This window comes from Haliotis asinina, chromosome 10 (assembly GCF_037392515.1).
Source record: "Haliotis asinina isolate JCU_RB_2024 chromosome 10, JCU_Hal_asi_v2, whole genome shotgun sequence".
NCBI classification, from domain to species: domain Eukaryota; kingdom Metazoa; phylum Mollusca; class Gastropoda; order Lepetellida; family Haliotidae; genus Haliotis; species Haliotis asinina.
Genome location: NC_090289.1, coordinates 18961280 through 18986544, shown reverse-complemented (window position 1 = coordinate 18986544; position 25265 = coordinate 18961280). Strand labels below are relative to the sequence as shown.

The window sequence follows — 25265 nt, the reverse complement described above, 5'->3', positions numbered from 1 at the left end:
ATTACCAAAGACAAATATGCACAGGTATATGCCAAACAGAAATCTACCTGCTTGCATTTTAGAAATGAAAATCAAACAAATCGTCAACTTTAGATTGAGCGCGGTTTGATTGTGTCTCCATGAAAGTGCTAGCATTCAGGCACGATTAAACACTGGTAATTGCCTGATTTGTTGGTGAACTTGGGATTTTAGTGTGTACGTGTTCTACCATGATGAGAACTTCCGATCTGTACTGACTAATGCACGAGCCTACAGAGGCGTGACCGTATGTTTTTATGTTGTGAACTGATTGGTGAATGTAATAAAAACAAGAGATGGATATAAAGATTGCTCTTATGATGTATATTTTCAGATGACTGCTTCTGTATTTGTTGACAATACTATTGATTTCATCATGCAGTGTCTGTTCGACCGAAGCCGTGCGAGTTGGTACATGAAATCACTGATGTCAACATGTACAGCAGGTAGTTGTGATTTCTGCAAAATTATACATATTCATAGACTAAACGTAGTCAGATTTGAGTTTGGGGTCTTACAATGACTACGTATGTAATGTAGGATGTAACCGTACGATAAACAAGACACGATGTCTTGTAGTGATGTTGGTAGGAATAGTACATTCCGAAAGCACGAAACGAAAGGGCTCATATGATAGAATGGTGGCAACATAATATGCAAGTGTTCCCCAAAACGTGTCATTCAGTATGCTAAGCATTCATTAAAGTCAATGTTAGACGTCATCAGGGTTATGGGTAATTCCAAATAATAATGGAAGACAGAGGGTCAGTATTAACCTGCCATTCCCTTGTTATAATTGCTTGACTATTGTTACATTCTATGCTACTTAACGTCCCCTGAAGGAATGCGCCATAACAACCTTTTATTACTCGCCCGTGGACGATATTGTGTCACAATGCTAAAGCCTCTGTATTAGACCTCGCCTCAGTCATTACACTGAGAGCCGAGAGTCGCACTTTTTATCAATTTATGTGCAGAGTAATAAATAGAATAAGTAAACTCGCTTCTGTGAAATACCATTGTCATTAAACTCGTGAAAGATTTAGTATCAAAACTGCTATGACACTGAAGGTCGATTAGTATCCTCTATGTATGTCACCTGAGGGAATATATACTTCTAAACCCTCTGGCCATAGGTATATGTCGGGCGTAAATTCTAGTCTGGGTGTAAGTAAAATTCCGGCCTGTGCGTAACGATAAGCCGGTTTCAGAGCATATCCTTGCCGTAGCTGAAGTTACGCCCGACGTGAGTCTCTTTATTACGTCACCAGCAGGCGCTATATGTTTTTCATTTATCGTTTTCTTAGTAAGTAAGAGAAGTGTGAGTAAGTTACAATTTATAGTCACATTGGCAATATTTGAGCCAATTCGTGACGTGAAGGTCATAAATCCACAATGGACAGAATGCAAAACACTCCAACCGAAGAGCAATGAAATAACTAGAGCAGTAAAATAACTAACACAGAATGAGAATAACATCTAGCATGTAAGTGTACAATTTTACAAACTGTTATGGACAATACAAAATAAAAACATGCTGAACATCACCAACAACTGAAGGCAGATCACCAGACTAGGGACCATGGGGACTTCGGTACCATAGCTACCTGCATGGATCCAGGCTGGATTTACATAATCCTTTCAGTCATAGATGATGGGGCACACACATATCCATAAATTAAAGGCACACATATTCTGCGATTAAAAACAGTGGAAAGTTTTAATGTACTTTGAATGTTTTCGGGACTTACGTACCCTATCAGGAAGACAATACTTTTACAGTACTTTAATCCACATCGAGGATACACCAACTAGCAATCTTAGCTACTAATTTAAACTTCCAATCGTAAAATATTGAGCTATTTTTAAATTAAGCAATAAATCTAATCCTGTTTAAAATACAATAATTAAATGGGAACTAATAATATTTGACAAATGATCCTTCATGGTTGACTGTGATTCTTTCATCACAGGGGATGTTGAAGGGAGCATCTTCACCTTTCAATAGGTATTCATGTGTATATCTGGTGTGGCCAATGCGACATCGTCATGTTATGACCTCTTCAAATCTGGACTGACAACCCAAGTAGGTATAACCAATATAGGGCTTCAGTGCATGTAATTTATTAATACCTACTTGAGTGTCCCACTTCTGCATGAGATCACGGATATAAGATCTAATTTTAGCCCTATAATATGATTATGGAATATAAAGTTGTATCATAGATTTGTTGAGTGCAGCCTCAGCAGCAAACTCGGCCATTGCATTCCCAGAAATGCCAACGTGCCTGGGTAACCAACAAAAGACGATGTCGAACTAGCCAGTAGCAAGATCATTATATAATTCAATAATTTCTGTCAAAAGTGGATGTTTACAAGATGAGTTTTTACAGCCTGAAGACTAGAAAGTGAGTCAGAATAGATGATGTATTGTTTTGGAATATATTTAAGAGCTGTTAATATGGCGTTTTCTTCTGCTGTGAAAATAGAGCTGTTATTTGGCAATCGAGAAGATCCAACGGATCCAGTGATAGTGTCACAGGCAACTGCGCCACCACCCCCGGATCCATCTGTAAATAAGGATTTGTATGTTCTGTATTTAGTTTTTAGGTCAACCTCTGGTCGAACAGAGAGGAGAAGAAGGCAGGCGGGAATGAACTATATTTTCTAGTTCAATGCCAGCAGCAGAGATTAAAGGTTTCGTTCTTATTGTCAGAGGCTGAGAAGACTTTTTATTGTACAGATTCCCACGAAGAGGAGTAAAAACACAGTTAAATGCAGGGTTGGACTCGTTAGAATATATAGAGAGAAGAAGCCAGAAATTCTGATAATTGCCACTGTGCACAGAAACGTTGAGAATTTCTTATGAATATTATGAAATCATGGCATGGTATCTATTTTTGATTTCCTATTTCTTGGTAAGCCGCTCTTTCTATGCATATTCTAAAGGTACTGAGCCATTGCAAGCTATGAATAGACCTCTGCGTGTCGAAAAGTGTCAGAAATGCTACGCAGTGTAAAGTCAGATTTTTTTCTTTGTTTACTGTACATGGGATGTATGTTCCATATTGTCCCTGAACGTCACCTGAAGGATGGGATGTATGTTCCATATTGTCCCTGAACGTCACCTGAAGGATGTATGTTCCACAATTTGCCTGCAAGTCACCTGCATGGTGGGATATATGTTTCATGACGTCAATAACAGCCACCTGAAGGATGTATGTTTAACAATGTCTCCGAAAGCCACCTGCGTGATGGGATGTATGTTCCATGAAGTCTCTGAACGCCACCTGAAAGACATCATGTTCCTTAATATCCCTAAACGCCACCAGCATGATGTGATGTATGTTCCATAATGTCCCTGAACGCCACCTGCTTGGTGGGATGTATGCTCCATGACGTCCCTGAACGCTACCTGAAGGATGTATGTTCCATAATGTCCCTGAACGCCACCTGCTTGGTGGGATGTATGCTCCATGACGTCCCTGAACGCCACCTGCATGGTGGGATGTATGTTCCATAACGTCCTTGACCGCCACCTGACGGGATGTATGTGTCATGATATCCCCGATCGCTACCTGACGGGAGGTATGTGTCATGATATCCCCGATCGCTACCTGACGGGAGGTATGTGTCATGATATCCCCGATCGCTACCTGACGGGAGGTATGTGTCATGATATCCCTGATCGCTACCTGACGGGAGGTATGTGTCATGATATCCCCGATCGCTACCTGACGGGAGGTATGTGTCATGATATCCCCGATCGCTACCTGACGGGAGGTATGTTCCATAACGTCCCTCTATACCACCTTGTGTGATATATGTTCCATAACGTCCCTCTATACCACCTTGTGTGATATATGTTCCATAACGTCCCTCTATACCACCTTGTGTGATATATGTTCCATAACGTCCCTCTATACCACCTTGTGTGATATATGTTCCATAACGTCCCTCTATACCACCTTGTGTGATATATGTTCCATAACGTCCCTCTATACCACCTTGTGTGATATATGTTCCATAACGTCCCTCTATACCACCTTGTGTGATATATGTTCCATAACGTCCCTCTATACCACCTTGTGTGATATATGTTCCATAACGTCCCTCTATACCACCTTGTGTGATATATGTTCCATAACGTCTCTGTATGCTACTTTGACGGGTGCATGTTCCATAAGGTTACTGAACGCCACCTGGTTGGCTGTATCATACATACCATTCCTTAATGGCCCCTTGGGGCGGGGATATATGTTTATGACGTCAGTGGAGCCACCTAGCGGGCTGTATGTTACATGTCGTCCTTAAACGCCAATTGCATGTTGCAAACAAGTACTTCGTAAGGGCACCTTTCTAGTAAAATACTAACAGAGGTAATCATTTATATTTCCAACGATATAACCCGTGAAGGTCCCGGGGTAGAATAGGCCTTCAGCAACCCATGCGTACCATAAAAGGTGACTATTCTTGTCGTGAGAGGCGACTAACGGGATCGGGTGGTCAGACTAGCTGACTTGGTTGACACATATCATCGGTTCCAATTAAGCAGATCGATGCTCACGTTGTTGATCACTGGATTGTCTGGTCCAGGCTCGATTATTTCCAGACCGAATATTATTATTATTACCACCTGGAATATTGCTAAGTGCGACGTAAAACTAAACACACTCACTCACTCACTCCAACGATTTATCTGGGTAAAAAAATGTGTGAACCCTTCTTCTTCAGACCCACATGAACCTCCAGTCAGGTATGTTTCCAAACAACAAATGTTTTTAATTCTATTCTACTTGCTGCCAATTCTGCTTGCAATACTTCCGTTAGCGGACGTCACACATCCTGCTAGTGGTTAAGTTGTCAGTCAAGCAGTAGTCAGACGTTTAACCTGATTGGCATGTACAGCAGTTAATGTGCAGCTATTAACATTATTGGTGCCTCGCTACCGGAGAAGTTCATATGATATGTGGGGTGTGATGAGAAGAATAACATTTATGAGAGTGTGGATGGTAGCTCGATATCAATGACCATTAATATTTTAGAGTTATTGCATTTGACAAATTTACACATTCATGACTTCAAGAAATCACAGGACAGCTTTCACGTAATAATTATTAAATAGGACAATAACTATCAATCAAAATCACAGTTGATAATAGCTGCATGTGACAACCCCAAGTTGAGTGTTTAATGAAATTGTTCACATGCATGTCACTTTTCGATTTCAAGGACAATGGTGATCATTGTAGTCATGCAGACGGGAGTTTCGTTGTTGCCTTTAAATGTTTATGACCGCAGAGACGTAAAAGGCTAACCATGTGCTTGTCTCATTATCCAATTTGGTTAGAACTTACCGAGGAAGGATTTTCATTCTTGCGATCAATATATTCCTTTGATCCTAATTATGACTATTTTACGCTCTGTGCATTATGACGTCCCGTCAGCAGTTCCCAATCGATGCAGAACAGTAGCTAATCCCTGCAATGTTAATTGTGATCATTACCCTGGCCAGGAAATAGCTCCAGTGCCGTTCCAAGTGAATGTCACTAACGGCTACATATGATACCCCTACTCACCTAAAGCCAAGCAACCATAACGCTGTGTAGGACAAGAAGAAGGCGGTGTAGCTATTCCATTATACTCATAAACATATCCAGAATCAATCTGATATCCGGGCAATTACAATCTTTACTTCACATATCCAGGATGTCCCTGTCGCAGTAATGCAGCACTTATATCGGCTTTTTAAACATGTTGCTTGAGGCCTAATCTAATTCTGCCAATGTTTATGTTCGAGAGTATGTGAGGAAGTCATTGTACCAAAACGTTCCCTTCACTTGAAGCTGTTACACACGATGGTGTTGATGAGACTGTTAGCGGTGTTAGGACTGTGGAACCTGATGGAAAGAGGTATGTGTATGGTACTTACAGTAATATACTTGCCACAAAGATTCACTTCTGAATGTTTTAGTTCCAATATTGATTGTGTGTATGTGCGTTGACGTGTTCAATACAAAGTGAATGTCGGCTCGTTGGTGAAACATAGATAACTTTTCTTTTCCTAAGGATGTAGTCAGTGTATCAACTCCAAGCCGAACCAGTACTGTGACGCCGAGGCGGCAGTAGGCGAGTGTTGGCTCAGTGTAATTATAAACTGTCAGTGCCAGAAGTCCTGCAACTCCAGGCCAGTGTGTCCAGGTAGGTCGTGTGCAGTCATAATCTTGTCAGTCAAACGCGGAAACTGTTTAAGCAGCATCACAATAAAAGGGTGAATCTTGTCGTAAGATATCATAAAATTGGTGAAATCCACAATCTGCTCCGATGCTTATCTTGATTTTATGAAAATCACGACATTGATATTGATGTTCACACAAATAAAAATGTGGAGGGAATATTTCTGATGTGATATGCATTGGGCTCTATTCTGCAACAGTACATCAACTGATCTTTGCTACTGATGTTTGAAGTAGTATCACGTCGATGTTTACAATGCCTAAACAATTGTTTCAGTAAAATGTCAATATACACTTCCGGTAAAAAAGAATAATCGCCATAATCAAAAGAATACAAATATAACAAATATTTTGCCACGATTTCCCATGGTGACCGTGAAATTTCACTTACATTTCCATGAGAAAGAAATTAGCGGGACACGTGACTCGCAGAATCTGTTCAATCACGTTGAAATCGTTGTAAAGCGTTTTAGCAATAAAAAAACCTTCTAAACGTTCAGCTACGCCATTGCCTTTCAAGAACATCCACGTGTGCTTCAACTTGGAATGCGAGTCTCTCACAAGAAATAAAGATACGAAATCGGTTTGAAACTGCCTCTTTTGCAGCCTGCAAGGGATGTCGGCAATCGATTATCTTAAGTTAAGTTAATAATGGCACAACATCCGACCGCGACGTCAAGTTATACGTCTTAATTCACAACCCGTTATAAAATTGCACATCTGGTCTGGCCCAAATGTCAACGCGTTCATATTGTGCGTCTACTGGGAATTTAACTCATAACAAAGAAGAAGAACGCGTTAACAAAGACGAAGGATAGCTTTAGTTCAAACTTCTTTAGTCGGTTCCATGACATTCAAATATACACGAATGGGGTGACCGGAGTTCCAGTTCAAACCCCTGGGCGTTTCCAACGAAGGACATTATCCTGCAACACTTTGACAAAATAGATGTGAGCATATATATAGATATAGATATAGATATAGTGTTTGACAACAATGGACAGGCAAAGACTCAAACATGGACAGAAAGTGAAACAATATCACTTCCTCGTACAGTTGAAATGGCGACAGATATCACCAAGTGGGGTGACCAATAGAGGCCAAAAATGTCATATACAGTAATTAATAGAAGAGCCAAAGAGGAACAGGGGGCAACGTACACTGCAGTAGTGATAAAGATTAAAAATGCAGATGGGATAGTAATAAATACTATTTCAAAGTTTTCGTCCAAATGTTTGGACGATGGCTGTCCTGAATTAGACACTATAACAAAGACAACATCTGAGGTTCAGGTTACAAGGTTGAAGGTTAGTCTTCCAATAAGGATACGTCCAGGCTTCTACTTACCAACAGCATTTGCCGACGTCAACGTGTCCATCGACGTTAGATGGAAAAAAGCTGACGCTTGTATTGTTCAGCTTTGCATCTGGTGTCTGAGCATGATTGTCCTAAGACATCGCGGCACATCACAGAAGTTCTCTTGTTATCACCAGTGGCAATTTCACGTTCTATCTGTTGTCCTATTTCTTCAGACAAGTGGACGTCGTATCATTTTACAACAGGACAATATCCACCCTCACATTACACGTACCTGTGGTCATACACTGAGTTCATATGAAAATCAGTGATCCACAGGAATTCCTTTCCTCCCGAATATCTTCGTAAAGGTGGCTACCCGAAATAGAACATTTTAAGAAAATAGTTTGCTTAAATCTATGCATGAGGGTCCTGATTTAGGCACTTTAAGTAAATGGTATTCAACGTGTTTCATTAGTAGAACGATGTATTATCACTGTGCCAAGTGACACATAACCCTTTCTGATCAGATTTAGAATGCGCAGTAATAAACCTGGGACAGCTTAAAATTGATAGACCTCCAAAATTGTTCAAGCCTAAGATCAGTTAATAGTAAACTCAGCTTGAAGAAATCACCCGAAGCTGCCAGTCGAATCACGGTTCATTTTCCCCAGACCACCAAAGTCATCTTGTTGAAAAGGCAAAACACCTTCTTGCAACGCCTGCATGCTGTACCATCTTTAACAATACAACTGATTAAAGTCAGACGCTAATGGGGTTTAAGGCGGGGAAACTAATAAAACTACAGATGAAAATTTCACATGTATGCGAATGCACTTTGATGTGTCTAGATAGAGTGCATTACGAAACAAATCATTGACAAATCCCATACCTAACAAAAGACAGAGCGACGCGCCCACAAAACAAAGGTGCTGTAACAACTGAAATATTTCAGTATTGAGTGTTACCCTTTTGCTTTGATACATCCGAGGTAGCTTAGGCGCAACGTAGGCACCATTAGAAACAAAACTGCTTGTTTGATATTGTTCCCACTGTTATCGAAACAGCATGTGTAACTGGCCATACAATGTGTAACTGGCCGTACAGCTTAAGGTTGTGTTACCTCAAAAAGTATCTTAGAATACGCGCATACCCTTCAGCAACGAAACGTTCAAATGGATAAAACATTATCTCGACAACAAAACCATCCATATTGCCAATAAGCTACTGATTTGTGAACATCGCCCATGAGTTGTAAAGCTACATCATATCCTAGCGCGTCTGTACCGAACCTGTTGTTATTTTGTTTCGATGTTCTTCGTTATTCTCCATTCCTGCTTGCAGCAAACCCACAACGCTCAGGCGTGGATTTTCAGTAAACCTTTGCATAAACGCTTTTGAACAGTTGTGTGTTCATAAGCAGCTGGACAATCAGTGTGTGTTGTTCAAGGAGAAAAGAAAACAATATTTTATTTGTGTGTCACATGTTAGAGATAAAACATATACAGAAATTTAAAACACTCCGTAAAATATAACATCCGGCTATATAGCCAATGAGGCGCAAGACACTACATTAAACTTAAAGCAGGAAGTATATCACAGCTTTATAATCAACAGTAGGAAAAAATGGTGTGTCACATGTTATGACACACACTCAGTAAAATATTACATCTGGCCTTTGAGACACAAGACGCTACATAATACCTAAAACAGGTAATAGTGAATAATATATCACAGCTTGCATAAGCAACAGTAAAGTATGGTATATTTAGGCACAGGAATACAAAGTGCGTTTACGTCTATTCGAGCAATATCGTCAGCGTATAGCACTGTGCTCAACATAACTCCATCAATGTTAACACCGCAACTGAGCCTGTTGATTTCTTCAGCCAGGCCATTAATGTAACTTGAGAGAAGTTCGAGACGGTGACATTACACAACCCTGTCTAACACACGAATTTACATTAAATATATCGGCGAAGCGGTTGTCTATGCACACACGAGCGTTGGAGTTATTGTACATATATTAAACAGCATAAAGACGTCTCACTTTGATTCCAAGTTTCAACAGTTTTAACAATAGACAATTTCAACCTACCTTATCGAAGGCTTTCATTGCATCGATGAAGCACACAAAAGTAGATTTCCTAGTTACCTTGCTGTTGTTAATTACAGAATATAGGCCATGAATATGTTCTTGAGAACTACCCTTGGATCGGAAGCAATTCTGTTCCTCAACCAACATGTAATTCTGGCCACTTTGTGAGTCTAGTATTAAGGATATCTGAATATATCCTAGGCACATAAATAAACTGTGCACATAAAACTTTAAAATGTAAATTTACCAAACCTGTGTAGACACATAAGTATTTAAACACAGAGATTAGTAACACACCCGTTATTGAGCTTGTGACATGGTCGTTTGACCCCTGTCCCGCTTGTGGACTCGTCACGTCATTGTGATTGACTTTTCAATTGAAATTCCCCCGACTTGTTATGGTCTCATGATCCCTCCATTAAAGTTCATATGTTAACATATGTTGTTATCATACTTCTCAACTGTGGTAATATTTTGACAATGTTAAGTTTCTTTGTGTGGCTAGTATATTTTACATGGGACTGGAAGCAGTGAAATACCGCGATAACCCAATGGATGGCATGGCATGTAGGTCGCTGGAGTCAAAGGTCCTATCACTCGTCACGTGACCATTGTCCATTTCATAAGTGGCTGTAAGTGAACATCATCAAAGCAAGGGGAGTTATCAGTCTGAGACAGAAAACAATAGTCACTTTTCCAAGCATGTTTTAAGAAAATCCAGTTTGTCTGTAGACACGACACCATGTACAGTTTCGTCCCACGGGATGGTATAACTGCGATCTGAATCAGTGCCTAATTTACCGATTGTTTTCCCCAAACTGCATGAATCTTTATAGATCATTATGTTTATCCAATAACCACCGCTGGTCATTCAGTTGATAAGAGCGTTTACATTTTTGTCCTGCAGTGTTTGTAATTCTTTGTGCATAAACTTGACAAAGTCATTGTAGGCCCCCGTTAATATCATGTTGCGAATTCAGCTGAGTTTCACGTTTCACTATTACCTGATTTACCATGTTCGTTTTATTTGAATCCTGCAACAAAATTAGTCGTTATCCTACTGGGGATATACTGTTTGTGTATAAAAGCGCCACTAACATCATAATCAACAACTTTACCCAAGTCGAGCTTCACATGTTTAGGATTACGCATCTCCCAAGACAAGATGGAGGGGTCCGACAAACTGTCCGGCATATTACAAGCATCAACAATACATGATATAGCGATAATATGGAAGTCTGTAAAATAGGTTAGGTGTTCGTGGGCCGTGTGTGTGTGTGTGTGTGTGTGTGTGTGTGTGTGTGTGAGAGAGAGAGAGAGAGAGAGAGAGAGAGAGAGAGAGAGAGTGTGTGTGGTATGAAGTTTAGTTAATTTCAGTGTTTTGTACGTTTTATCAACTGTTTAAGAAGTATAGTTTCACAGGGTGTTTTCACCTTTGTGTATAACTTACATTTCTTTCACTTTGTTAACAACTTTAATTTATTTGAGATACTCCCACGGGTTTTGGAGAGTAGGCACCAAGCAAAACACTGACACTCCCTAGTTCCTTGACTAGTTGGACATTTTTTCTCTCCAGGTAATGCTGTCTATGTTGCAGGTGTGTCCATGGATCAGGACTGTGCTTGTCTGGCATTTGCAGCAAGGTGCGGCGACCCCCACGTCAGCACCAGCTGTTATACCACCTGTCAGCGCAGAGTTGGTAAGTGGCATGGATACTCAGTTACTTAAACATTCATTCTGTCTGCAAACATGTAGCCTGTCTATGGAACAGTAATTCCGTTACTCGAGTACTATGTTTATCTATCCACTTGTCAAATAACCGTGTACCAGAACGGAGAGATTTGCCCGAATGGACATCCTCCACACGCACGTTTACATATGATCATATATCTCTATGTCAACCAATATTCTAACTGCTTTCGTAGGTTCAGTAATATCTGATTTTTTGTCGAATTCCGCTTAAATCATATTGACATCTAACTGGCATTGTTGTCCCATATTTATTATTTGTTTTACATTTATGAAGACCCATTTCGTCAGACCAGCCTGTCAGCCCTGTCCTCGTCTGAAAGTCAGGGACTAGGAATGCTTCTATGATTGTTGTGCAAACGTGACATCCAGAACATCAAAGCTTCCCACAAGAAATAGGAAATATATTTCCCAGTATTTCAGATTGTATGGACGCTTAAAAAAAAAGGCATAAACCATTTAGAAGAATTTATTGCGATAGTTTAAGAGAAATTATTGCGGGTAATTTCAATAGTGAAATGGTGCAAATTCAGACGTCAATAGAGAAAGAGTTCGCCAAAAGTAGTCTTTATTACCACGTTTATTGTAATATTTCTGTTTACTTGAGTTCACAAGGTAATTTGTATGGCCACCATTGCCAGCAAAAACTGCTCGGCCCCGTCTCAACACTGGCTGGGCAAGTCCAGGAAATCGCTTTAGTGGAATCATTCCCAACTCTTCCTGCAGTGCGATGGACAGTTGAGGAAGCGTAGCCTTTTGACATTGACATAAACTTCCATTGATTTTATCCCACAGGTGGTCTGTTTGGGTGAAGATCTGGTGATCGGTTATCGATAAACGTTAGAATTGGCAAGGTACCGGACCGTGATGCGTGCTGTATGTGAAGTATCGTTGCCATGCTGGAACAGCTCCCTCTGTCGGCCCATAGTCGGAAGCAAGTGACGTGTGACAAATTCCCCTGAATCACCACTAAATCAGACTAACTATTCTCGAAACGTTCGTAGCCCTACGAAGTTCTTAAGCCCATTCTCAACGCATTGCCTACGACCAAAGTTAAAAATTCTAAGGGCTACGAACGTTTCGAGAATAATGGCCCAGGTCTGTGTGTGCAGGGTATTCCACCCCACACCAGGACACTGTCACCTCGTAATGTGTCGTCCTGTCGAATGGTTATTTCTGAGACTGTAAACACCCTGTCTTCCACACGTTCTGCAAGAGTAATCAGCGTTGAAAAGTTGGCAACTACCTTTAACACTTCACTGCAGTGCTGTTTCTCCTGGACGTTAGTAAATGCAGTATGCATCATGCTTGACAAGAACACTTTGCCTTTTAGGTGTGGTTTGTCATGCGCTGCCTGTGATAGCCCATGCGTCCCCGTCCAACAACAGTCCTTTGTACGGAGACAAGGTGACGTTTTCCTGTGATGCGGGGTACACGAGGGAGCAGGGAAGTGACGGGTTAAGAATCTGCATCCTGGATGGTAGCTGGGTGGTCAGTAATAAGACGGGGACACCACCTGTGTGCCAGGGTAGGTTTCTTACAATCCTAGCGTAGAGAATTTAATAGAAAAAAACATTACACCCTATTATCTAAATAAATACATACATATCTATATATTAATTTCTTTAGCGGTCAGTTGTGGCTCTGCTCCTGCAATAAGAAATTATGTTGCCTCATCTGCTACTGGAGTCTATCAAGATACCATCACGTACGACTGTGCACCTGCGTCTGTGAGGACGGGAGGCGGTGGCGCAAGACATACGTGCAATGCTTCTGGCGTGTGGGTTCAGGACAGCAGCGACATCTACCCTCTTTGTGTTGGTGAGGCGGTTTTACATATACTACTGGAGTAGAGTAACTGTGCATTATTGATGTTATGTCATGTTAATTGCAATAAGTAAGATGGTTTGTGATGTTTTCCTTTATCAGTGTTTCACTCTTGACAGGATAATGTGGAAACCTGTATGATTTGACACTAGACATTGTGACACGCCCTTGACGAGATGTAGTGTCGAAAGTGAGTTCACAAATTCAGTATCGTGTGTTGATGGCGTTGATGGAGGCTTGACAACGACGACGCATAGACACCACTGGCCGATTGACGAAAGCTTAATGAATGTAAATAGCTTTTAATGTTATCAACTTCATAATTACGAGGAACACAGCATTCCGGAGTATATCCAGCAAGACCTTGCGGGATGTTGTTCCATGTGTCATCCAAAGCTTGTCCAAATTCAGACGGATGTCAGTGGCTGGTTCTGGACTTGACCTAAACGTCGCTCTATTTCATTTCAAGCCTGTTTGATAGGGAACAGAGCTCAGATTTTCAGCGCTAAGATAGTCGTACGTGCCATACATTAACATTAAATTACGACTATATTGGTGCTAAGAGTACTTCGAAAATTAGACGCAGGTCCGGAGAAAAAGCTGGAAAAACAAGTACCGGAATATTCCGTTGCCTTGGGAAATCTGTCTCAACACATACGACATGTGGACGGGCGTTTTCTTGCTGAAGGTTAAGACTCCGTCCTTGAATAAACTGCTGCACACGACGCCCAACTACCCCATCCCTGTACAGCAGACCTGACTGCCATTGACAATGACAGGTTTTGTCCGACCATGAGACATGATGCTTTCCCAACGCACGCGTCAGCATACCGTTCACATCGACGTCTATACACCCTTGCCCTGGCATCTGAGCTGTCATGATGAAATCTCAATGAACAAAATACCGTCCAAATGTTGTCTCCTTTACCGTAGATATTGTCTGCACAGGCAAGGCGTGCCTGTCGGTGACGTTGGAACTTAACCGAGCGTATTGCAGGCTATCGTGGCCAGTGTTGGCCTCACCCAGTGGTTCCATACAGTCCCGAAACTATTTGAACGTAAAACCACGGATGGTCAAACTGTCAGTCTAGAATCGGTTCCTTCGACTGGTCAGTCGAAGGTGGCTGACAAGATAACTGCGCGCGGACGGCTCGTGTTTCCATTACGTTGAAAACGTCTCCATAAAGATGAGATCGTGTTTCGATGTACGCCAATATGTTGTGCGTGTTCTTCAGGTTGGCATTAACGCGTTTTCCCCAACATTTAAGGCTGGAAAATAATCAACCGTTCTTCAGTTATCAATATCAGGCGTGTGAACTTCAGTTGTCAAAAAGCATGCACAGTGACTAAGTATATTGTGCATAAGGTGCACGTGCCACGCGTGATAGGAGCCATTGAATTTGATGCATAGTGCTCTACTACATGTTTTTGTAGAGTTATTTCGTTTGCATTTTTTTTTCAAATAACTCTTATTTTATACACATTTATGGCATGCACACTTACTTTTTTCCGATGGTATATAATGACCTTCTTTCTTGTGATTATATTTTCAATATACATGTATTGACTTTTCTTTTTTATTTGGCAACGCTAATATGTCTTAAATTAAGGGGTTTGCTCATACACTGACTTTTTGAAACTGGCCTTCATTCTGCGTTCGGTTACAGAGGTCACCCACCACTATCACACCTCCGGTTCTGAGATAGACAGAGGCGCTACTCCAACATTAAGCCTGGTGTCTGCCCGGAGTGGCCTGGACTGTGCTAGGTTCTGTTCGATCTCTCCTTTTTGTCAAGGATACACATACAACAAAACTAACACTATCTGCAGCCTCAACGTGGGACCGTCTGTTCCTATAGTCACAGATATGAAGAGAGTATATATACAGAAATAAAACATCAAATGTCATCTGGAAACAACAAGTATAGTTCAAGAATTTGAAAGGTATTTAAAGGGGCACAGATGCGGAGCAATTTCCGTGGACTGGTGTAAACTTTTGTTATTGTTTTTCTCCCGTGAGTACCCGGATGATATCCAAGAATTCGTGACTGGTTCGTGACCTCTGAATGCACAGTCCGTATGCGCAATTGAGAGTTTAATTATAGACAGATCAACTAAGGTCAATTAATTTTTACTTCATTACAAAGGTATTATGAAAACAAATGAAACACTTTGAAGGTTAATCATCTGTCAGTGGTAGAAATGCTAAAAAACTATTAGGACGGAAAAATAACTAAGCCAATTTACGTCTCTAAATTTTGTCTCATAACCCTAATTAGTTTATTGTCATATTTGTATGATTTTGAAAATTAATGAAAGAACACACGGTCTGCATATATTTATAGTAAATTTCTAACATGACAGCAACATTTATACATTGTATAGATTGCCGATGTGGATCCTATTTTACACACGTATGCGATCTAGCGTGTGTTTTCTGTCAAATAGATTCTGCTGAATGCTACAACAAATAAATTAAAACAAAATGCAAAAAATGAATATAAAACAGACTAATTTTATAGAACAATGTCAGGCTACTACCTTGTTCAGGAATGTGTCCATCAATATCCACATAAAAGAACGATATTCCATTCATCTGCAGCTGGTAAATAATCCTGCTCCGTGTCGTGTGTCTTACAACAGTTTAATTTGCGAAAAAGTAACACATTGGTGAAAACCTGATAAACCTCTCATTGGTCACCCAAGACAGCACACCTGGCAACTAATTGTATGGTGTCCGCCATTATAAGTAATTTAGTTAACCAATAATAAGCAATCAATCAACGAAATGGTGGTTAATTCTTTGAAGGGAGGATGTTGTTTTTACACTCGCACTTTACGACAGGGTGTAGTCAGTATAGATTAGTACATCTACACACACTGCCTTTTAACAAATCCGCTGTGGAACAAGTAATTAATCAATCAGTGTGTTATCGGTTTATCCTTTGATCGATGTTTGTTTTTGTAACTCAGCTGATTAACCCTCTTGCATCACTCACATGCACACATTACATAACATGCAATACATTTGCTACTACAGACCTTAATTTATAATGTTGAGTATTTACTCTAGAGAGGAGAAGTGCCAAATGGGAACCTTTGATGAGTAACCAAAGTGGTGTTACTACTAATTATACCTGTTATAAAGCCATTAACTGACCATCCAGAGAATGATGACAAATAACACGTGTAGGTTTACACCATCAAACGCGAGTTACAGCAAGGAAGATGCAATCTCTGTGTCGAATGCAGCCTGAAAACACGTATGGGCCGAACCTGTTTTGAGGATACCAACGAACTTCGTTACATAAGGAATACATACAGACATTTGCTGTGTACTTGGGTAAATAGGTGTAATAAGTATGGGGTTTTTTTTCGTAAGAAAATGTTTAGATTTCTCTACCAAAGGCAAAGTCATCGTTTTTAGTTTACGAATTCATATAAATCAACTGTGTATTCTTATTATCATAAATAATAAACCGGGGTAGCTACCATAGGTACCAAAATTTACGTATGATATTTGCTATCACAGCTGAACCAACAAAAAAACACATCAAAACTATCTAAATATAAAGCTTTGCAATCTTTCGGACTGAAACAAATGGCTTGCTACGTGCATGTAGACATCATATTTTCACATAACATGATTAAATATCGAGATTAAAAACACAGAAATAGGATCAAATTGGATCAGTCACTATACTATCCAAGCATCCGAAAAAAACTACACTGCTGGGATATTTTGTTACGATCAGACAAGGAATACCATGGATATGTTTAGGATGAAGAAATTCTGCTAATGTGGACAGGAGCCCAGTCCCTTTGTCCATCGGCTTGGTTTCGTAATTAGACCGTTGGCGAGAAACATTATTCGCTCCGCATCAGTGCCGCTTTAAGATCGCAACACACGAACTGCGTCTGTGTTATCTTGATATGTCGTGGGCCATTACATGATATTTGTATTTAGTTCTGATGAATTTAATCTAAATGTTTAGAGATATGAATGAATAAATAGTTCTTGCCGCAACAACATTGTTCCATCTATTGTCGCAAAGGCTAAATTGAAGAATTACATACCAGATATCTACCCCAGTACATTTGATTCCATGCGACTTCCGGCTATTTCAAGGCGTTCTTTTGAAATCCGACTTGCAGGATTTATTATTAGGGTGTATTTTGATATTGCATTCATATGAGGGTCAGTTTGTAATCTAACGCCTGGAGTCATGTGATACATAAAACATACTGTTAATAAGCACTATTTCCTTCTATCCAAACCTTTCTTTTGTTCAGTTTACGTCTTTCCGCAAGCTCATAATCAGATAAACATTCTGTTAGTTCATTCCTTATTCAGAAATACTGACATCAGATTTTTAAGATGGAGTAGCGGAAATAATTGTGAGAAGGTTGCGTGTAGTTCAAGTGTTGTCACGCCATCAGAATGAAAGTCTTGTTGACCTGAGAACCGAAACTCACTCATTCATTATTTCCAAAATAGACGTTTAACATACTTACCATTTTTGTCTGTGATACGGTGTACCCTAACTATATTCTATATGGCACAGCCAACACGTTTGTTCTTGAATTCAAAAGTGTACTTGGACGAAGTGGCTTTACACCACTGTAAACGCTATAAGCAACACTTCGAGTCGCTGTAGCATTTTACTGCTTCTTGATCACAGCTGTTAACAATATTCCATACTTGGGAAATATCCTGATTACTCTCCTCCTTCCTCAGAATTAACGTACAGAATTAGAATGTCGGAAAATAAGAAATTCCCAACATTTTGTCAGTATATCTTTTCGTCTTTTCATCCTTAAACATTTACCGAAAACGATGGCTACCTTTACGTTATGTAAACCAGATTCTCATTTTGACGCAAGTACACCAGTGTGTTTCAGTTACATAGCCCTTGAAGCGGTCGTAAAATATGTAAACCCTTGCAGTAGATGTCTTGCTTCATTTTCACCTGACGATTGGACGCATCTATCGCGTATGTTCGAAGAACCGTATGTTCAATACAGGCCTATTGTTAATGGGAGTACATTCAATCTAGCTGCATCAAGGCACCAACATCATTATGAAATAGGAAATATAGTCTCCTTCATTGTGGACAACCCTGTATGTTTCAGCATGTTTAAAACACTCACCCTTTGAACAACAGGTCCCTACATCGGTGGAAAGTCGGTAACGTCAACCGAATTCAAAATGACAAGCAGAATGATACATACGGCCTTTACTTGTTTAAGGTACGTACATAGGGTCCACCAGCTCATGTTACGGTTCAGGGAGAGATCTCGAAAGGAATAAATTGAGGTGAAGGCGATAGCCCCGAAATGTCTCATGTCATATGGGCGCAAACAGACCCTTAATTCTGATCCAAATCTCCATAAAACTTGCATCACCTCCATGCGGTCAGTGATGTTTTACTTCATCCATCACAGCGGATCTGTGGGAAAATACTGGGTTACACTACCAAACCTAATATGCACGGGTGCAGGCATTCGCCATGATATTCACTCCTTAAAAGTTATAAAAAACAGCATTACGTGCTATTTATCCTATCAAAATCAACTTAAAATTGGAAGCATTGCTTAGTTATGATATAACGCGAAAGAATACGCGAATGTGATGGCAATGTGACGTCTATTACAAATTTTTTAATACCCTGTGTCAGGCTGGACTGCCTAGTTAGTGTCAAACTGAAAGGTGTTCACCACAATTGACGTATAATATACTTGCAATCTTTGTCAGAGATGTAATAAACAACTACATAGCAGTCCATTCCGTGTTGTTATGTGGGAGTCACCATCCTAAAACTGTCAACCCTATGCGAACTAACAGTCCAGTTTTTATTATGTTTAAATCACCTGTCCAGCCTGTCCCCTACTAAAATGAAAGTGAGTCTGTCCCACAGTTCTTAATCCTCTAATCCCTCTGTCCCAAATACTGGGAAACCGTGTGTACACCCAGTGCCCCTCCATGGGTCAACCGCGTGACTGAGTATCAACAAACTTTTTATAGGATATTTATACCGCGCACATATCCACGCAGCCAGTACCTGTTCAAGTCGCTGGAGGGTTCCCTAGATCAACGGAGATATATATATATATGTACTTCTGGCATTCTTTTAACCAACCCTACTTCAAAAGGATCATTAAACCCATGGTGTCTGTTAGGTGCAGCGAGTTATTTACATAGCCTCATCCTCACAAGGTACTCATCTGCAGCTGGGTGGACTGGGCTACAAACTCACAGTATTTTGTACAATACGCTACTATACTAGCTAAAATACATAACGTTCGCTATCATGTTCATGTTAGTGATGGTTATGTATCATAGCTACTATAACACTCACAGCTAGTTAGCTGCATGCGTTGGTGTATCTACCATCTGGTCACCTACACCTACCATTGGATTAGTGGGTTCTTTAGAGTGCACAGGGTTGTGTAGTCTACATTTAAGGATTGACACAGAGCGCAACGAGCCGGGTTCCGTTGTTTACGGCTTTGTTTAGGTAGTGGTCTTTGTTTTCCATGAAAACGTTTGGGGAGATTAGTGTTATGTTGAGAAGCCAGTTGATTTGAGCTGGCAACATAGTCAACTTGTTGTCGTCACTGTGTATTAGATGGTATGGTAAGTTTCGATAAATATATGTAGGCCTATCACAGTTTTCTAAATCAAACAGTTTACCACCGAATGATGGGTGTATTCTCCATTCACCAGCGTTGTTGTGAAATATATCAAATCGTGTGTTGCTGACAGACCTAATGTATCTATGTTAAAACTACTATCAGATCCACTAGCAGCGGGAACTTCAACTCGTTTGTAAATGTTGTTAATAAGCTTAAAAGCGCATATTTTGCCATCTAGTATCTTACAGTACTTTTACAGCACTGTTTTTGTATCTAAAATTGATATCTTTAACTCAGAAATATTACCATTTGTCAATTTTTTATACTGACGTGATGAAAATGACTCTGCGCGGCCTTCATTGTATTTTTCTGTTTTAACTGGGACAGTCTTCAACAACGTGGAAGGACGTTCATTTTGTGCATTATCAGTTGTGCTAAGCTGATCGAGATGAATGCACAGATCGTGGTATGGAATTAGATCTAGTAATTTCGAACCACTGATGCTCGGACCAGGGGGTATTGAAATTGATGACATCCGTAGCATCTCCGCCAACGGGTGACTGTTTACCAGTCTGCATTTTCCCTTGTTGACTAAGTAATGTTTGAGTTTGAGTAATGTATTTTAACCACAGCACCCGGGGGTTTGAACATTTCATCATTGAGAGAACACACGCTGTAGTAACCATCTCCTATTGTGTTTTGCAATCCACTGACGTATATTAGATTATTTTTTTTTATTTTTATCGATGTTTGTCCATCGTGGGTAGTAGGTGATATCGCATAATGCTATTTTGAGTTGGCCAGACGTGTTATCAATGACATGTGTAAGTTGAATGGACTTACCGTTTGTTATATCAGGAAGCTTAATGTACATATTATAATATAAATTATATATAATAATAATATGCGTAAACCCGAAGTACGTTAACCAAAAAACGACAACATAAATGCCTCCGACTTCACACACATGAAAATCTTGGTTGATGCGGATGGTTCGTATTTCAGAGTCAGATTCATGGATGTGTTTGAACATTATGGGTTTTCTGTCACGAACGTGAAAACGGTACATGCATGGTTTAACAATCCGATGCAGTTCTGGCAGAATCAATTCAATTTCGCTGTGTGGTGCGTGACGACTGGATGTGGTATGACGTTGACAGATACTAGATGTGATGAACTGAGTAAATCTGTGTTTACATTTCATGCGTACTACCATATCAGGCGTATCCTCAAAGAGATCAGCGCTCCACTTCCACAGGATAAGGGGTGGAATGTAATGAACAACCCGTTTGATAGAAGGGCTTACGAAAAGATTTGTAATGAATTCGGCATTGACCCGAAGATGGATTGGCGTTTGCCCGGTCCAAATCATGGTTTGGGCACTCCATACGATGGTGCGAGATCAGTAAAAGAGGTCAATGATGATTTACTGAAACGAGATTTACTTTGTCAGGACTTTGCTTTGTCGAGTAATGAATGGAGAGACGATCGTATGAATTTTAAAGGTGGTGTTGCTTTCACCGTTCAAAAAGTGGAGCAGCCTCCTGGGTCGGAAGATGATTTTAAAAAAAAATATCCTGGATACATCGAAAGGATACACTCACGTCGGCGTTATCCATTTAAACGATTCAATTAGAACGTATGTGTGGGCTATTCTTGGTGCTCTTGGGGTGTGGGGATACCTCCTACCTTATTTGGTTAAAAATGCCATAGCTGCAACGTACACCAGCCCAGCCACGGCGACGATGAATGCCCACAGATTTTGACCAAGCCACGTGGCAGTTTTACCCAGCGTGCTGAGCAACCATGATACGATACTTCCTGGGATACCAGGCAGAGTTTCTGATTTTAGCCAGGGTCTCTCCAAGTGACTTGAGATTTTTTGAGGTTTTGTTATCCAGTCTCTGACGTCACCATGACTCCGGGGACCACTGGGGGAAATCACTGGGGTGTGGGGGAACCCATCACTGATACTGCAATAGTCGATATGATGAAGCCCGATGCCGTCAGAACGTTGGCAATGTTGATGCCTTGCTCAGGGAACAATGTTCGGATCCTGTTGGGCAAAGTTTTATCCTCGTTCAATATCCTATCGATTGTTTCCCGAATGCGACTGATCTGGGATCGCAGCTGTTCACGGCTCGAAGAAGCGGCTTCCAATCACGTGCGTCTCTTATCTTCTAAATTGTGTAGTCGTTCCGTGATACTTCGTATACTCGTCTTCTATTTCTCTAAGTTTGTTTATTTCACGAGTTACGTGCATGTTGAGTTCGCTCGGTTTTCCTATGCTGCTCATGAGTTCTCCACTTACGCGTCTCAAGGCTTCATCTAGACCATACAGTTCCCTCACTTGAAATTTAAACCCCGGCAATGGTTTATCCCAGTCAGTACTCAACACTTTCTCAAGACTGTCAGATACTTCTATAGCATGCTGTGTAATGTTAGTGGGTCTGTCTGCAACCAGTTCGGATCGTATGGTTTGTAGTTCTTTAGCGGCCTTTCGGTTTTATACCACCGTAATCATGCATGTAGCAATAGTCAACAACATGGCCTGTGACCTTGATCTATACTCCGGGAATATCAGTGGTTACTTAACAACAAACAACGTTTGGATATGAGATTGACGGATGATAACAGTCTACACGGTAGTGGTCGGCGTGTCGACAATGGAAGCGAGGGTATAACCATTCAAATAACGAAGGCTCAATCACGTGGTAAATTGAAATTATATTTATATGTAATTATGGACGCGCAACTTGATATAGACAGTGGGCGATTCGTGCAAGCCATCTAATAGTGGTGGTGCCCCCAACATGCTTAGGAGTCAGCTGTCCGCAGGACACTCCACTCTCCCCCACTCTCCGCTCTGCGCTATAATATGTGGGCAGACGGGTTGTGGGAAGAACGTTTTCATATTGGATTTGTTGGAGGGATATTAAAAGAAAGAATTTGAAAAAAATCGTTATCTTGTGCCCTACTATAAACATGAACAAGACTTACAAGGAAAGAGCTTGGGTGATGACGGACTCAAGATGACGTACATAAAGTTGACCCGGAGACACAGCTACAAGAGTATTTAACATTGTTTCACAACCAATTTAAAGGAAAGCTGACGTTGTTCATCCTGGATGACTGCAGCGCTAATAGAAAGATAACAAAAAAGAGAGACATGCTCTCGAATCTAGCCTTCTCTGGCTGACACGCAAATCACAGCATATGGGTGCTAATGCAAAAATTCAACTCGGTGTTGAAAGATTTGAGGGAGCAGACGCGTTGGGTGGCATTATTTCACTGCAAAGACAGGGATTCGTTCGAGGAGTGTTTGAGAAAGAACGATGTCATGAGTAAAACAGAGCAGGAATGGGTGAAAAAACAGCTCGCTGAAACTAAACATGCCACGCTCATGTTGAAAAACGATCAACCAGTGGATTACCACGTGGCCTTGCGGCCGGCCTGGTAAATGTTAGTAATAGTTTAGTAATTTTTAGTAATGTTTTAGTAATTTTTAGTAATATTTTAGTCATTATTAGTAGTGTCTTTTTTTTTAAATGCGTGTTTTTGAAGACCTAGTGTGTAATCTAACCTTTATCTGTATGTGTTTAGTGTTTGTTGGTTAGGAAGTCAATAAATTATACGCTAGGTATGAGACACAACGCGTGACCGAGATGACAAAAGTCATAGGTTCTACTATTACGTAGATTTACAGAGACATAGCGTCATACTATTTACCAATCCCACTGGAACGACGACTCTATTTGTGGGAGGACTTAGAGAATATGCCTTGAGCTATATCAGTTGTGCTTTGTATCACAAATGTGGTTTGTATCTAGCTCCGATGATGGCAGCAAAGCATTGTAAATTTAATAAAACAAATAATAATAATATCATAAGCAAAATCATGGTGATGGACGGTACATCGATGGGAAAAAACCAGGTGAAGTCCTTCCCCAAATCTGCCCAGAGTCGGTCCTTTGTGGAGAAGCTGTCTGAGAAGCCATTGCATCGTGTGTACATGCAGTGTGTGGAACAGAACAGCAATCCAACTGACTCCTTCGCCTGGATGAAGTCGGCTGGTCTCAAATGTGAAACTGAGGGCTTCCTCTTTGCTGCTCAGGCCCAGTCACTTCCCACTCGCAATCGCCAGAATGTGTTTCTTAATCAAAATGTGAACATGAAATGTCGTCTTTGCAATGAATTTACAGAGACTGTCCAACATCTTGTCAGTGGATGCTCTTCCTTGGCACAAACAGCATATCTTAAAAGACATGATGGCATGGCTCGCTGCTTTTACTATCGTCTCCACTATGCCTGCGGCTTTCACCCCAATGTCCATACATGGTACGACCCTGAACATGTCCTGGGCGTCCTGGAAAATGATGCTTTTAAACTTCCCTGGAATAGGCAATTTATACAGCCTGAGACAAATTCCAGCCAACAAACCTGGTCTTGTTCTTTTTGATAAAGCCAATGAAAATATTTATATCATTGAATTTTCTGTCCCTTTTGACAGAAATGTGATTGGCAAGATTCAGGAAAAGCATGATAAATATGCGGACCTCGCCTTTGAATCCCAAGTACAGGCTCGTCAGGCTCCCCATTGTTGTCGGTGCCCTTGGTTTGGTACCTCCTGATCTCTTGGTGCAGATCAGGAGAGTTCCCGGGCTCTCCATCGGGAGCACAGCCCTTCTGACAATCTGGGTAATGCAGAAGGCTGAAGTGTTGTGGAGCCTTCATATTCTCCGAAACGTTCTTGGTGGGTTCGACTAGGCAGTGTTTCCTGGTAGAAGTCCCATTCGCTGTCTGGGCTGCGTGAAGAGGGGGCAAGGGTCCTGAGCTGATGACCAGCCTGACTGTGCCAGGATCACCCCAACCCTCTCTGCTGCATTCTATCCTAATCTGTAAAACATAATATCATAAAAGATGGAGAATCCTGCGGACAGCCTAGTGAAGATACCCCCAGTGGAGAGACCTGGGGCAGACAGCCCTGCGGAGCCAGTGATGCAAGTCACCAAGAAGAAGAACCAAAAAAGAGTTGAAGCTGTTTGAAACAATGCCTTAGTCAGGCACAAAAAAATAATAATTACATGTGGGTAGCTGTAGGTGGTGTAGTAACCAGTGCTGCTGTTTCATTATATATTGTCCTGCCGACTGCAAGAGACCTGCAATTGCAGACTCCCCACTGGAGGAGACCTGTAATTTCCATGCCCCCAGTGGGGGTGTGGGGGGAACCCCCATCGACCCTCATATTATGTTATAATTAAAATTATATATTTCCATTAATATATTATGTCTGAGGGGAAAACATCCGTTAATGATGCATACCACGCACTGGTGGTTTCAAGGTTAGCAGTTGGATACACTTGGTTGACTAAAATGATTATAAAACAATCCACTATAAAACTCGA

The 25265-nt window shown here is 40.8% G+C and overlaps 1 protein-coding gene across 1 annotated transcript; it reads left to right on the top strand.

The window, feature by feature from the left end:
- The first annotated feature begins 5876 nt into the window (after window positions 1-5876).
- Window positions 5877-15118, top strand: LOC137297611 (sushi, von Willebrand factor type A, EGF and pentraxin domain-containing protein 1-like). Its single transcript, XM_067829477.1, has 6 exons — window positions 5877-5931; window positions 6088-6219; window positions 11246-11347; window positions 12731-12925; window positions 13027-13218; window positions 14892-15118. The coding sequence occupies exons 1-6, from the start codon at window positions 5877-5879 to the stop codon at window positions 15116-15118; spliced, it is 903 nt and encodes a 300-aa protein (XP_067685578.1).
- The last annotated feature ends 10147 nt before the right edge of the window (window positions 15119-25265 follow it).

Coding starts and splice junctions, on each gene's coding strand:
- LOC137297611 (XM_067829477.1), top strand. CDS start 5,877: ATGGTGTTGATGAGACTGTTAGCGGTGTTAGGACTGTGGAACCTGATG. Junction 5,932..6,087: donor GTGGAACCTGATGGAAAGAG/GTATGTGTATGG, acceptor TCTTTTCCTAAG/GATGTAGTCAGTGTATCAAC. Junction 13,219..14,891: donor CATCTACCCTCTTTGTGTTG/GTGAGGCGGTTT, acceptor GTTCGGTTACAG/AGGTCACCCACCACTATCAC.